The sequence below is a fragment of the Leptonychotes weddellii genome, chromosome 9 (assembly GCF_054177405.1).
Source record: "Leptonychotes weddellii isolate Sample4059 chromosome 9, ASM5417740v2, whole genome shotgun sequence".
Lineage (NCBI taxonomy): Eukaryota > Metazoa > Chordata > Mammalia > Carnivora > Phocidae > Leptonychotes > Leptonychotes weddellii.
The window spans coordinates 100,130,400-100,146,485 of NC_138377.1; the positions used below are offsets into that span (position 1 = coordinate 100,130,400).

At 38.0% G+C, this 16,086-nt stretch overlaps 1 protein-coding gene across 1 annotated transcript in view; it reads left to right on the top strand.

The window, feature by feature from the left end:
* NEO1 (neogenin 1) overlaps positions 1-16,086 on the top strand; it is a 212,546-nt gene that overhangs the window by 139,327 nt on the left and 57,133 nt on the right. Inside the window, exons 9-10 of the mRNA XM_081831880.1 lie at positions 14,581-14,605; positions 15,231-15,450. Coding sequence (XP_081688006.1) covers positions 14,581-14,605; positions 15,231-15,450 — 245 coding nt within the window. The remainder of the gene's footprint in view (positions 1-14,580; positions 14,606-15,230; positions 15,451-16,086) is intronic.

Consider the following 16,086-nt stretch of genomic DNA (forward strand, 5'->3'; position numbering starts at 1 on the left):
AGTTTCTACAAAGGAAACAAATGAGCATAGCAATTTAAGTAAAAATAAATGTTTTTTCTAATGACTAGAGCTTAGAAATTTTTTTAAAAAAGAATTTATTTGAGAGAGAGGAGGGAGCACAAGCAGGGGAAGTGGCAGGAAGAGGGAGAAGCAGGTTCCCCACTGAACAGGGAGCCCCACTGCAGGGCTCTGATCCCAGGATTCTGGGATCATGAGTTGAGCTAAAGGCAGATGCTTAACCCACTGAGCCACCCAGGTGCCCCTAGAAATGTTTTAAATACAATGGTTTTTTTTTTATTACAGTGGTACCTCTTTGAAAGAGTATTTTTAATTATTGTAATAGTTTAAAAGTAACTAAGAACTTATATTTCTGACCATGACAGAGTAACTAGTACTGGACTAGCCCTCTTGATGTAAACAGCTAGAAAATTGGACAAAATACATAATAAGTATTTTCAGACATTTGAAAACATGCAAGACCATAATCCCTAACAGAAGGGAAACAAGTGAGAGGAGCCCCATAGTCAACCCCCAGCTCTCTGCCTGGAAGCACTTTCCAGACTGCACCACAGGGTTGGGAGAAGGGAGCAGACAGCTTAGCAGTCTCAAAGAGCTAAGGAGACAGACATCAGAGTTTAGGGTGAGAAAGGTAATTGGAATTTGTGGAGCAGCCCATTAGAGAGAAATGAAATGTGCAGAGAAGCTCAAGAAAGCTGTATAGTGTTCCCTTGACTCTTTCACTAAATACTGAGCTGCACATACACAGAGCAAGACTCCACAAGTTTAGCAAAGAACATCTACTAAGGAAAGACCAATTACTGGAGAGCTGGAAAATTCCTGGAGCATACAAAGGGTTGAGAAATATTATATTCTATCCAATCAGAGTATAGAGAACTTGTTGAACACCCCATGTCTTCAGTGGAGACTACAGAAAGGCTATATTGTGAGAGTAGGGCTAATATAGATCTAGACGCAAGGCCACTGTAGAACCATCATTAACAGTTTAAAACCAACCTTGGAAGGAACACGTTGATCTGTGAGGTTAACTGCCGGACAGAACAAAGTTCAACACTCTGCTAAGGAAGACAAAAAATCCAAACAACCAACAGGTTAGCATACATGATGTGTAACATATAATCAAAATTAGTTGAGAGGCAAAGAGAGGAAGAAAGGAAAGAAAGGGGAAGGGAGAGAAGAAGAGAAAGGAAAGGAAAAGGTAAACCATAACCTGGAAAATAAAGTAGCTATTATAAGTATGTTCAGGGATATAAAGGAAAACATGAACACACTGAGGGAACAAATGGTGGTTCAGTAAAGAAATGGAAATATAAAAATTTGGAATGGAAATTTGAGTACAATATAATATACAAGTAACACTTGGAAGAGTAGAAGTTTCCAGGAAATAAAAAAAAAACCTTAAGGAAAATCAATGATGCTAGCAAGTATAAATTTATCTTTTCAACTATCTTGATGAACTGTGCCTAAAGGTTCACTTAAGTTAATGCTAATATAATCACTATTAACATAGATCTACACATTTGGAACATTCTTATATAGCTCTGTACAAGCAGTATAAAAATAATTTTAAAGAATTACATAAGTGCTGTATAGGATAGCAAAATAAATTTATTAGTGTTACAAGTGAGAAATTGTATGGCCTTTAGGTTATTGGTAGCTCAGTAGATCTCATCAGTGTGATACAGATACCAAGAATCTATTTTAATCTTTGATTACAATAACAAAAATATATAGTATCCTTATTTATGTTTTGGTCATTTAATTTCAAGAGTTTATAGAAATGTTTTGAAACTATATTATAAAGGGAACAGAAAAAAGAACTGGGAAATTTTTATCAAAAGAAGAGGACTATCCTCAAATACTTGCAAGTAGTCTTTGTTCATCAGTTTTGTTTCTTAAAAAAAAAATGAAAGTAGTCTCTGGCAGTTCATTCATATGAGTGTGGTATTTAAAAATATTGAAAGTTCTGTTTATATGGAGACTTTTTAAAAACTTTTCAAAATAATTTTAGAATTGCAAAAGTGTTACAAAGAGCACAGAGAGCTCTTGTAGTATACTCTTCACCCAACTTCATCTAATGTTAACATCTTAAATAATCATGGTACAATAAACAAAACTAAGAAAACTACAAACTTTATTCTGATTTTACCAGTTTTTCCACTAATGTCTTTTTTCTGTTCCAGGATCCAGTATTGGATCCCACATTGCATTTAGTTGTCACGTCTCCTTGGTCTCTTCAGTCTGTGGCTGTTCTTTTGTCTTTCATGCCCTTGACACTTTTGAAAAAAGTATTGGTCAGGTATTTTGTATAATCTCAATTTTGGTTTTATCTGGAATTCTCACATGATTACATTAGGTTAATGGGTTATATTAAGGTTATGGATTTTTTTGGACAAATATTACAGAATTGATGTACCCTTTCAGCACATCCATATCAGGCTTATATTACACCAATATGTCTTGTTATTTGGCAACGTCAACTTGATCATGTGGTTAAGGTGGTGTCGGTCAGATTTCTCCATTGTAAAGTTATTTTTCTTTTTGTAATTAATAGATATAAGAGATATACCTTGAGGCTGTGCAAGTATCCTATTTTCCCTTAAGCTTTTGGGGTGAAGCTTTTTAATTGCTGGGCTTTATTATGGAACAATTGGATAGTCATTCTTTTCTGTTATTGTTGCTAGGACCATACCAGATAGCAAAATTTGTCAGTCTTCTCAGCTGCTCAGTTTATCCAGACTCACTCTCCTGCTTCGTGATAGGAAGCTAGGTTTGCCAGCCTTCTGGAACTTGCTGAAGAGGGTGATAGGGAGTTTCGTATTTTAGTATGTGGTCTTAATCCCCTTGTTGGTTACCTCTGAGCTCAGAGCCTCTCTGATTTAGTTTCTCCTGAGTATAAACCTCTTGTCTCCAGGGGTGAGGTAGAGGTTTAATAGCTCCTAATTCCTGTCCCCCACATCATCCCTGTCTCCTGAAGTGCTCACAGTTCCTCAAGGTCAGTTGGTTTGAGTCTCATCAGTTGTCCCTTTTGGTGTACGTGGATCAACTCTGCTCCATTAATTAATCTGTCCACTTCCTTTTTGCTTGTATTTGGGGTTGGGATTACAGATATCTCTTAGTTTTGTCCAAAATGGAGTTTGTGTTCATATTTCCTGTTCTGTTTGTTGTTTGGGGATATTTATAAAGTGGTGTACCCAGAAATGTATTTAGCCCTCTGTCCTAAAACTGAAGCCAAAAAAAGTTTTCAGAAGACTATTTGGCATCATTTCTGAAACATTCAAATACACAAGCCTTTGGCTCAGCATTTCACTTCTAGGAATTCATCTTGCAGAATTATTTACACATGTGCACAAAGATACATGTATAGGAAAATTTTCAGAAACATTGTCCGTAGCAGCCAAAAAAATAATGGAATCAGCCTAAATGTAAGTAATAATAAGGGAATGATTAAATAAACTCTGATATGTTCATATTATAGAATAGTATGCAGCAGCTGGGAATAATGAGGTTTGTTTATACTGATGTGGGAAGCTCTTAAAGACACATTACACCATACAGTGCTTGCAGAGCAGCATTTTTGGTATCATTTTATTCTCATATTTTTGTGTGTATATATAAGTGCATAATTGAAAAGGAAAATATTTGGAAGAATATAAACCAAACCTTTAACAGTGGTATTTTGGGAATGATAAAAAGTAGAACTTTAATCCTTTTGTATACTTTTGTATTGTATAAATTACTTCTATAAGAAGCTTGTTACATTTTGGTTTTTAAATAAAAATATGAAATAGACTGCCTACAGAAGTAGTTGAACAATGACTGGTTTTCAGACAGAGGCTCTTTTAAAGAACTCTGGTAGACACTATCTCAGGAATCATTAAGGACTGCCCAAACCGGATTACTGTTTGGGGAGAAGAGATTTCGTGATCGTATAGGAATGGGAGATTCTAGGTTAACAAACTAAACAGGTTTTTCTCCTATAGAATTGCTGGGAGTCTTTAACATGCTAAAAAGTATGGCAGATCTGCACGATCTCACAAATATGATTGTTCTCTTTTTTTTTTTTTTTTAGTGGTACACTTGTTAACATCTCCCAAAAGAAATGCTCTGTGGAACTGTATTTTTGTTGACATTGCTGTTATGTTTAGAGTAATAAAGCACCATGTTAATCTGACTCAGTTTTGAGCAATGAATTTTGAATAATGCTGCTATGAATATTCCTGGGAAATAACCAATTTAGTAAATTCCTTTATGCAAGGAAATGAAGGGCTAGAAAGATGGAAATTTTTCCCATGATACCTTCAGAATCTTCTGAACTCCTTCAAAAGGTGAGAAAGAAATTTTAAAACTAATATGTTTTCAAAGAAAGATTATGAAAAAGGAGCAAAATTTGGATTTCAAAAGAAAATTTAAATGTGCCTACTTACAGCTCACTTGGCTGGTGTGAGTGGGTGTCAAATTAGGATAATTGGATCCACTTAACAGAGGGCAACATGCCCAGCACAGAATTTAATGATCTCTACCTAGAAACTGTTTTACATGCATAGATGGATTGGTTAAACTCATAATTATAAACTGCTAAAAGTGACACTTCATCAATCACAAATCTAATGTATCATTAACACCAGATCTATCAACCACAGTGTAGCTGGAGTTTGAAAGTGATTTCTCAGAAAAATGAAAATAGTTCTGATGATTTCCTCAAGGAGTATACTACATCAGGAGGGATACAATCCTTCTACGGGTATCACACAGATCACTTCAATTCGTCCCACTTCAGAGCCTGTTGAGGTCATTTGGTTTCCGTGAAAGTACTGGTGTGAAGCTGCTTCCGAGTGTTTGGGCAGCAAGTCAGAGCTAATAGCATTTTTGATGTTTGGATTTTGAAAGTTTAATACCTTTTCTCAAACATATTTCCCAGTTGCCTTTGACTTGAGTCAGATTTGCATGTTGCTGATTGCTCCAAATACGGTAGCAGTGTGCACATAGGTACAGAAGCTGAACCATCCATTCCTATTCAGTAACCAGGCAAACCTAGAGCACAGCATGCAGGACCTTGACCTCTGTACTCAGGTGTTTGGACTTCATTCTGTAGATAGTTTTGGGGAGTGATGTGTTCAGATCTTTTATTTTCAGGAGGGAACTTTGGGGGCAAAAGAGAAAGGAAGCAGCTTAACTCCTTTTTTTTTTTTTTTTTTTTATGTTCAGTTAGCCTCCTTACAGTACATCATTAGTTTTTGGTGTAGTGTTCAACGATTCATTAGTTGCATATAACACCCAGCTCATCAGAACACATCATAACTCTTAAGATAATCAGACTTAAAAAAAAAAAAAACACAAAGATTTCACTTATGCTTTGGGACACCTATGACTAATTGGTATGTGTAAAATCATTGAGTAATTTCTGGAAGAAAGACTTCAAATAGGTTGGTTATAAGCTCAGGTGTTTGAGCCACAGAAATGTCCTAGGATTCTGTAACTATTGCTATTATAACTCTATAATTACCTTAACTATACACTGGAGAAACTATGTTGAATAGTTCCAACTAGCCAGGTTAAGCCATTTCATTCTTTTTAATGATTTTATTGAAGTATGATTTACATACCATAAAATTCATGCATTGTAAGTCTACACTTCAGTAATTTTTAGTGAATTTATAAGGCTGTGTAGTCATCATCACAATATAGATACAAGATATTTCCATCCCCCCCAAATCACTTACATCTGCTTACAGTCAATACCTACTCGTGCCCCCAGCCACAGATAATCAATGATTTGTTTTCTATCACTTATAAACGTGCCTTTTGTAGTTCTTTTATATAAAAATGGAATCATGTAATATGTAGTCTTTTGCAACTGATTCTTTCATTGAGGGTAATGTTTTTGAAATCATCCACATTGTGGCATATATCAGTATTTTCTATCTTTTTATTGCTGAATAATATCTTTTATAGAGATATACCTCAATGAATCGCTGAACACTACATCAAAAACTAATGATGTACTATATGTTGGCTAACTGAACATAATAAAAAAAAAGAAGAGATATACCTCATTGTGTTTACCTATTTACCAGTGGGTGGACACTTGGATTGTTTCTAGTTTTTAAGTATTCTGAATAATGGGGGCGCTTGGGTGGCTCAGTCGTTAAGCGTCTGCCTTCGGCTCAGGTCATGATCCCAGGGTCCTGGGATCGAGTCCCACATCAGGCTCCCTGCTCTGCAGGAAGCCTGCTTCTCCCTCTCCCACTCCCCCTGCTTGTGTTCCCTCTCTTGCTGTGTCTCTCTCTGTCAAATAAATAAATAAAATCTTTAAAAAAAAAGTATTCTGAATAATGATACTGTGAACATTTGTGTAAAAATCTTTGCGTGGACGTTTGTTTTCATTTCTCTTGGGTAGATTCTTAGGAATAAAATTCCTGGGTTGTATGCTAAGTCTGTGTTTCACTTTTTAAGAAACTACCAGTAAAACTCTCTGTTCACAGATGACATCATCTTATATAGAGAAAATCATAAGGAATGCACAAGTAAACTGTTAGAACTAATAAATGAGTTCAGCAAGAGTCAGTATCTGTATACAAAAAATCATTTGTATTTCTGTATACTTGGCAGTGAATGATCTGAGATTAAAATTAAAATAATTTCATTTAATAGCATCAAAAAGAATAAAATACTTACGAGTAAATTTAACCAAAGAAGCGTAAAACTTATGTTCTGAAAGCTATAACATTTTTTAAAGAAATTAAAGATCTAAATAATAAAAGGAGACAATTCGTGTTCATCACTTGGAAGACTTAATACATTCCCACCAACAATGTAGTAGGATTCCAGTTCTTCAGTGCCCTCACTAACACTTAGTACTGTGTTGGTACAATACTCAGAACCCTTTTTGATTATATCCATTCTAGTGAGTGTGTAATAGTATGTCATTGTGGTTTTAATTTACATTTCTCTAATGACTAATGATGTTGCACTCATTTTCATGTGTTTATTAGCTGTTCTTATGTTTTCTTTGGTAAGATGTCTAAGTCTTTTGCCCACTTTTAAATTGGGTTATTTGTTGTTCGAATTGATTTATAAGAGTTCATTATATATTCTGGTCCTGAATATATATTCTGAATTATATGTTCAATTCCTTTATCAGATGTATGATTCAGAAATATTTTCTGCCAGTCTGTGGCTTGTCTTGTCGTTTACTTGGTTGTGTTTTTCTTAAGGGGCAGATGTTTTTATTTTTAATAGAATGCAATTTACTAGTTTTTTTCTTTTATGTCTTGTGCTTTTGTTGTCATGTCTAAGAACACTTTTCTAACCCAAGACATGAAGACTTCCTCCTATATTTTCTTCTAGAAGTTTTAATTCTTCCATTAAGTCTGTGAGGCATTTCGAGTTAATTTTTGTATGTGGTGCTAAGTAAAGATCTAAGTTCGTTACTTTGCATATGGATATACAGTTGTACTAGCAGCAGTTGAAAAGACTGTTCTTCCCACATTAAAATTTCTTGACGCCTTGGCCAAAAACCAATGGACCACAAACTTAGGGGTTTATTTATGGACTCTCAGTTCTCTTCCATTGATGTATATGCCTTTTCATATGCCAATACCAGACTGTCTTGATTCCTGGAGCTTTATTGTAACTTTTGAAATTTGGGAAATGCGAGTCTTCCAACCTTTTTTTTCTTTTTCAGAATTGATTCGGCTATTCTAGGTCTTTGGTATTTCTGTTACATTTTAGGAGCAGGTTGTCATCTTAATAACATTGTCATCTAATCCATGAGCATTTATTTATTTAGATCTTCTTTTCATTTAGGTATTTTTTATTTAGATGTTGTTTAATTTCTCTCCAGCAATGTGTTATAGTTTTCAGGGCACAAATCTTACACTTCTTTTGTTAAATTTATTCCTAAATATTTTGTTCTTTTTTGATGCTATCATGAGTGGAATTGTTTGTTTGGTTTTTTTAAAGATTTTTTTATTTATTTGATAGAGACACAGAGAGAGAGGGAACACAAGCAGGGGGAGTGGGAGAGGGAGAAGCAGGCTTCCCACTGAGCAGGGAGCCCGATGCAGGCTCGATCCTGGGATCATGGACCTGAGCTGAAGGCAGACGCTTAGTGACTGAGCCACCAGGCGCCCTTGGAATTGTTTTGTTAATTCCATTTTTGAGTTGTTCACTCCTAGTGTATAGAAATTGAGCTGGGGGCACCTGGGTGGCTCAGTTGGTTAAGCGACTGCCTTTGGCTCAGGTCATGATACTGGAGTCCCTGGATCGAGTCCCGCATCGGGCTCCTTGCTCAGCGAGGAGTCTGCTTCTCCCTCTGACCCTCCTCCCTCTCATGCTCTCTCTCTCCCTCATTCTCTCTCTCTCAAATAAATAAAATCTTTAAAAAAGAAAAAAGAAAAAAAAAAGAAATTGAGCTGGTTTTTGTATATTGACTGCATTCTGTGACCTTGCTCAACTTATTAATTCAAGTAGCTTTTTTTTTTTTTTGTAGATTCATTAGAGTTTTCTACACAGACACAATTAGGTCATCCACGAAAAAAAACAATATTCCTTCTTCCTTTCTAATCTTTATTTACTTTGTCTCTTTTTCTTCCTGCATTGGATAGAACTAAGTACAATGCTTACTATAAGAAATGAGAGCTGACACCCTTGTCTTGTATCCAACCTTAGGGGAAAGTCATTTACTTTTTAACCATTTAGTGTAATTTTCACTGTTGGTTTTTCAGGATGAGGAACTTTGCTTCTATTCCTAGTATGTTGAGAGTTTTTATCATGAATAGGTAGGTGTTTGATTTTGTCACATGCTTTTTCTGTATCTGCTAAGGTGATCAGTTATTCCTTTTTTCTCTCATGTGGTATATTACATTGATTTTTGGATATTAAACTAGTCTTGGATTCCTATGATAAATCCTACTTGGTCATGATGTATAACCCTTCTAATGTGTTACTAAATACAGTTTGCTAGTATTTCATTAAGAGTTATTGGATCTATGATCATGAAGATATTTATCTGTAGTTTCTTTTCCTTTGGCTTTGATATTAGAGTAATATTGGCCTCAAAGAATGAGCTGGAAGTATTTCTCTTCTGTTTTCTGAAAGAGCTGTGAAGGATTAGTATTATTTCTTTTTTTAAATATTTGATAGCATTTACCAGTGAAGCTATCTGGGCTCGGACTTGTCTGTGTGGGAAGTTTTTTAATTACTAGTTAAATGTCTCTATTTGTTATAGTTCTACCCAGATTTTGTGTTTCTTTGTAAGTAGGTTTGGTAATTTTTGTCTTTCAAGGAATTTTTCTATTTTCTTTGAGTTAATCTGATTTATTAGCATAAATTTGTTCATAATTTTACTTTGTAATTTACCAATCTATAGGGTTGGTCATATTGTCCCTTCTTTGAGTCTTAATTTAGGTAACTTATGTCTTCTATTAATTTCTTAGTCTTGTGTCTTTTTTTTAAAACTTGGCTAAAATATTATTCAATTTAATTTTTCCCAGTTTTATTGAGGTATGATTGACAAATAAATGGTAATATATTTAAAGTGTACAACATAATGATACATAATATGTATACGGTGTGAAAGGGTTCCCACAATCAAGTCAACAAGTTAATTAAAACACCCGTCACCTTACAGGGTTACTTTGTGTGTGTGTATGAGAATGCTTAAGATCTATACTCTTGGGACACCTGGGTAGCTCAGTTATTAAGCATCTGCCTTCGGCTCAGGTCATGATCCCAGAGTCCTGGAATCGAGCCCCGCATCAGGTCCTTGCTCAGTGGGAAATCTGCTTCTCCCTCTCCCACTCCCCTTGCTTGTGTTCCTGCTCTCACTATCTCTCTCTCTGTCAAACAAACAAACAAACAAATAAATAAAAATCTTAAAAAAAAAAGATTACACTCTTCACTAAGTAGGAGTTTGGGTAATTCATGTGAGACTTCTCTTTTGATAAAGGTATTTAAATTTCCCTTTAGGCACTGTTTTAGCTGCATCCCATAATTTTTAATTTGTTGTGTTTTTATTTTCATTCAGTTAAAGATTTTTTTTTTAAGTTTTTCTTGTGATTTCTTCTTTGATCCTTGGGTTACTTAGAAGTGGGTTGTTTGATTTCCAAAAATTTGGGGTTTCCCTATATTTCTTTGAATTCACATACTTGGGTGCTCTGTTATTAGATGTATATGTATTTATAATCGATATATTCAAAGAAAAGATACACAATTCAGTGATAATAATTGGAAATTTTAATATTCTCTCAAAAACGGATTAAAACAATTAGAAAAAGTTAAGAGTACAGAAAACTTAACTCTAACAACCACCTTGGCCTAACTGATATTATAGAATCTCCACCCAACAACTACAGATACAGATTTTTTTCAAGCACATACAAAATAATCTCTAGGATACACCATATGCTGGGACATAAAACAAGTCTCAGGAAATTTTAAAAGACTGAAACCATACAAAGTATGTGCCTGATCACAACAGAATGAAATCAGATATCCACAGCAGGCCGGTTCTTTGTCTGGGGCTTGCTGTAGAAGTAGTAAATTCTTCAAGCTCAGGGTTCTTCTCCTGTAACAACCTGCTGCATGTGTACGCATCCATCCCGGGTCCTTTACATTGCCTTTGTGGGGCTTGGGAGGCATGGGGAACTGATGAAAACAAACAAGAAGCTCTAGCTATTGCCATTGCCCCGAATAATACAGTTTTGTCTCTGATGCAAGACTTGTGTTTCTGCCAGTGCCCATAAAACAATAATAGCCTGTCTTGTTAGCTCATAAGTAAGGTAAATCTCAGACCCTGCATAGTTCCTGACAGTTTTCTTGAGTTCTTTGAACATATTTTTAACAGCTGCTTTGAAATCTTTGTCAAATCTAATATCCAAGGACCCCGAGACCTTTTGTATTGACTGCATTTTTTATATTAGCCTCTGAGTATAAGTCACACTTCATTTCTTTGCATGTGTCTTCATTCTTTGTTGACTGTTAGGTATTTTGGGGAGCATATTGTAGCAGCTGTGGGTCCTCATTCCTCCTTCCCCCCCCCCCGCCAGAGCTGTTCTTGTTTTGTTTGTGCAGTAAGCTTGCCTAGACTAAATCCTGGACATCCATCTTCCCCACACTGTGCAACCACTGATGTTTCTTCTTAGCTTTTGTTTTTCATTTTGTTTTTATTCTTAAGCCTGGCTTTCTAGGGGTAACCCTTGTGTCTGTTTGGATTAGTGTTTAGCCAAACATCAGTCAGAAGTTGTGCTCAAACACCTCCAGCCAGTAAGCCTTCCACCCTTCTGGGTCTGGTGTGGTTTGGGGCATGCATTCAAACTTGAGGTCATTTTTCAGTCTGCCTCAGCTCTTGCTTTCCACGGGGTCTCTCACTGGTCCTCTGAATACACACGTAGGTTCTGCTGGCCAGGGATATATGGGTCCCCTGGACCTCCTGCTGGCTCTGCCGCACACACGGCTTTCAGTCTTCCTGGGGCATGTGGAGAGCTTATCGAGCCTTCTTCGTGTTTTTTCACCCCAAACTCCCTGTTAAATCCTGCTAGTCTATCGTCCACTCTTTGCTCCGGGAAAAGATCACAGCCTCGGGCTGGCAGAGACGCTGGCCCTTCCTCTTCACTTGCCACCAAGATTACCGCTCCGATGATACTCCACGTCAGATGAGCCCCTCCGACAGCAGCCACCGGCTTCCAGGGCCTGCCCGGGCTCTGTTGAATAACTGCTCCGGCAGAGCTGGGGAGCTCGGAGCACACACAGGAGGAACGGCACACGCACTGCTGATTTTCACAAATAAATGCTTCTTGGTTTGCTGTATGCCTTTGGGCAGTTTCCAGTCTTTGACAGTTTTGTGCAACTTTATACTTGTTTTTTTGGGAAGAGCATCTGTTGACGTCCTCAAACCATCATGCTAGAAGTCTGAAGTTCCCATCTGCATCATTTGCGGTTGATCCTGGTGTAACTTCATTGCCTGTTTGATTCTCTGGGATCACATAAGACTCTTCCTTACCCGCCCAACTAGAACATGGAACAGCAGAAAAAGAACCAACTTGGGGAAAGTGGGTGTGAAACACTAGGACCAGAATGGACATGGATTGGGGCGGCTGGGTGGCTCAGTCGTTAAGCGTCTGTCTTCGGCTCAGGTCATGATCCCAGGCTCCTGGGATCTAGCCCCTCATCAGGCTCCCTGCTCAGCGGGAAGCCTGCTTCTCCCTCTCCCACTCCCCCTGCATGTGTTCCCTCTCTTGCTGTCTCTGTCAAATAAATAAAATCTTAAAAAAAAAAGGAATAGACATAGATTTTTCCCATAGTTAACTAGGAATCGTTTACGATGACCTGGCATTACCTATACTTTTATTCTAGGTATAACTGATAAAATACATTTGCAAAGCACATGTTTATATAACATAATTATATAAATGTTATTTGTATGTACTTTGAATCAGCTAGAAAGATTAAAATACTGTGTGTGATGAGATTCTAGCAACACTGTCTCCATTGCACTAATGGTCTCCCTGAATTTTCTTCCACTTATTAATTCAATAAATACACATTTATTATCTAAGGTATACACAGGCACAATGAGTGATGCCAAGATGAAGCAGATACAGATTTTGTCTTCCGGGAGCTTATAGGTTAGCATGATTGAGTGTGAACATGACAAATATACATGGGAAGCGCTGGATGCCATTAAAAACTTACAGATGTGTGCTGTAGAAGTTCCATAGGCTAATTGAAGTTTCCCTGTCTGACGATTCTTTCAGTTATCACCCATTACTTCTGTGCCCTGGTCCTTCCTGCTTACATTCCCCTCCTGGTTGCCTTTATACTTACCTTCTTCCGTTTGTCACCCATTCAAGCTAATTGTGGTGTTAATGGTGGGGAGCATTTCCAGTTTATAGACAAGGTCACTGAGATCAGAGAGACTAAGTGACTTGCCCAACTTCACATTATTAGGAAGTGGCAGAGTCAAGTTTTGAACACAAGGTCTTTGTACTTGAAATCCTGGGCTTTTTCCAGTATGCTCTTACATTACAAATTTCCTCTCCTCTCCAGCCAGCAGATAGTTGGGAAAAATATAGCTTAGTGAATCGGGTCAGACTTGGAAGCAGTTTTTACTTAGTGTGTTTCTGGATGGGCACAGAAGTGAGGCAACAAAGCAAGACTGTCTTCAGGCTACTCTTTGAACCATTTCCCACTAAGGGTTTTTTAGTGACTTACTTTACAATAATCAGATTCATATTTTTGGTTTCTTCTTACACATTTCTCTGGCGGATGTTGGATCATTATTCTGGAAACAGCATGTTCAGAACCAGATTTGCCATCTCTCCCTCAGTCTCTAGTCTCTTAATATTGCCGTTCTCCTTGAATGACACCACCCACCACCCATTCTCCCAAGCCAGAAACCTGGGAGTCCTCGACTCCTTTCTGACCTTCCCCCCAGCCTCCAATCCTGTCATTTCCATCCTACCTCCTGAGGTTGCTGTGTGAATAAACTGACACAGTATATGAAAAAGAACTCTGAAAGCTGTGAAGGAGAGGTATGTTCTCTGAGGCAGCACATCTGGATAAGAATGTCAGGCCTTACAGGCCGTTCAGATGTAACTTACAGCGTGCACACTTGGTCAGCGGAGTGTGGACTTGTATCTTCTGGGACTGTGGCTGGGACTTCAGAGTCTTACGTTCTGATGGCACTCCGTGCTCTTCAAAGTACTTTCTCATAAGGAGAGGAAAAGGGAGAGTGAATGAGTTGCCCATGATGACACAGTTGATAAGTAGCACAGGAGGAGTAGAACTCCTCTTGGCGTAAACTAAAAACCAAAGTTGGTTTTAACACTACATCATTCACCGTCTGTGACCTAGGGTGAGCGGTTTAGCCCTTTTAAATGTCAGTCTCTACATATAAGACAGAAGTAAAATGACCGTAAGGATCCAGCGAGGCCATATGAAGAGCCAGAGAGCCATGTAGAGATGGTGGCTGTTGGATGACTCTTGCCCCTTCCCCACCTAAGTAGTGACTTTAGGTTCGTCTTCTCTGTACTTTCCCTTAGAGAACTTACTGTGGCATAGTTATTGACTGCCTTACTTTAGATTCTCTTGCAGTTCACAGGCCTTTCCTGGAGGTTGTTGACCTACCATTCCACTGAAAATTAGGTCCAGAATTTTCATGTTTTCCTCTCTGCCTCTCTTCCACTAATTTTCCCACTAAGGTTATGACACAACTCAGATGAACTCCTTTAGTTAAAAATTGTGAGATTTTACTTATACTTTCTGGCCCCAAGATGCAGGAGATTTTCGGTTCAATATTAGGAAAATCAGAAGTGTCCAACAACAGAATGGACTGCCTTAAGGAGTAATAAAGTCACCCATGACTACAAGTGTACAAACAGAGACTTTTGATGAGCGGAGCTTTGACTTGCCACCGCTTCATCTATCCCATCCAGTTCCTGAGTCTGCAAGCCACGGTAATACATATTGCAGAGAGCACCGTAACAAACAGATAAGCTACCTAAGTACTGTGTTTTTATGGTTTTGACATTTTTGATTCATGTTTTTATATTGTTGTAGTTAAATGAGTTGAAAAAGATAGCAAGTAAAATATTAGTAAAGTGAGGAAGGTTGTCTAACTTGCCTGGGTATTGCCGAATTACAGAGAGCAGAGTTTATTATTAGACAAAAGTTAAAGATGTGTCTCTTGAGTCTCCTGCAGAGCTGAAGACACCAGCTCTGCAGTGAGGTCATGATAGCCTGGGCCTATGTCCAGAGCAGCTAGGCTCATCCATGTTATTCCGTATTTGATAAAGTAGCTAAAAGTATTGAGGTTTTATCATAGGTGAAACTTTTATGTGCAAAGTTTGACAGATGTTGCATGCTGCTTTCAGAATTAAAGAAAATTACTTGGTCACTGCTGTGTCCTTCTGTGAGATGTTTTATTCTCAGCCGTCACCCTCCCTGTCCCTTGCCCACAGCCATTATAGTGACCAGAAAGTCTGCTTGCTCTACAGTGATGTGTCCGAATAGTGCCCATTAGTTTTCAGTAGTTAACCCTGGCCTGCATGTTAGCCTTCAGTTTAATGGCCTTTTTTATGTTCATTCATTTTATTTTATTTCCCATCGTGGTTTTGTTTATTTCTTTTTTGTTTTTTGTTTTTTCTGTTCTCTTTTTTAAAACCGTCGTGGTTTGCCCTTCATATTCCCCAATGTTTGCACATGACAAGATGTTGCCATCCCAACATTACCTCCCACTTCACTGACCAGTGCCACTACTGACCATCTAGCACCAGCCACAGCGGGACCACTGCCTTCAGCTCCTCGGGATGTCGTGGCCTCCCTGGTCTCTACCCGCTTCATCAAACTGACGTGGCGCACACCTGCATCAGATCCTCATGGAGACAACCTTACCTACTCTGTCTTCTACACCAAAGAGGGGATTGCTAGGTAAGTGTCCGTATGTCTGGAGCCAGCTGGTTGCATCTTGGTCTATCCCAGGCCAGTCATGCTCACCCTGGCTCTTTGTTGTGCAGAATCTATACCAATTTTTGTTCCAGAAAATATCACTAATATGCATAATTCCCAATTTTAGGTCATTAAAATTTATCCCAATCAGACTGAAGTCCTGATATTCTTTCCTGCCTCTCTGGAATGACTTGGGGAGAGGGTAGATAGAGGTATTTAGATGGAAGTATTAAAATATAACTAGGGTTCCTCTTTTTTCATAAGGTTCAGTCAGCACAGCCTATAGGACATGGCTTCCTTAGAACATACAGATTCTAGAAATTAAGGTAGACTTAATTTATAGAAGTAATCTTAAATGAATATTTGCCTGCACCCATATGTGGAAGTGGGCTGCTGAGCTCCCGGGGGGTCTCCTTGATGACACAAGAGTAATTAGTAGCTAATTTTCCTAACCGCATTTTCATTAAGTTCCTCTCTATCTCCACCTCTTTCAGGAGCTCACATTGCTTCTTCACTGCTTATGGGAGGTTGTGCAGAATCCCCCGGCCACTTTACTCATAGTCCAGCTTTATTGTATCTGTCCAGCCTTCCTTTTCTCTCCTCCCAGTTTAACTCCCT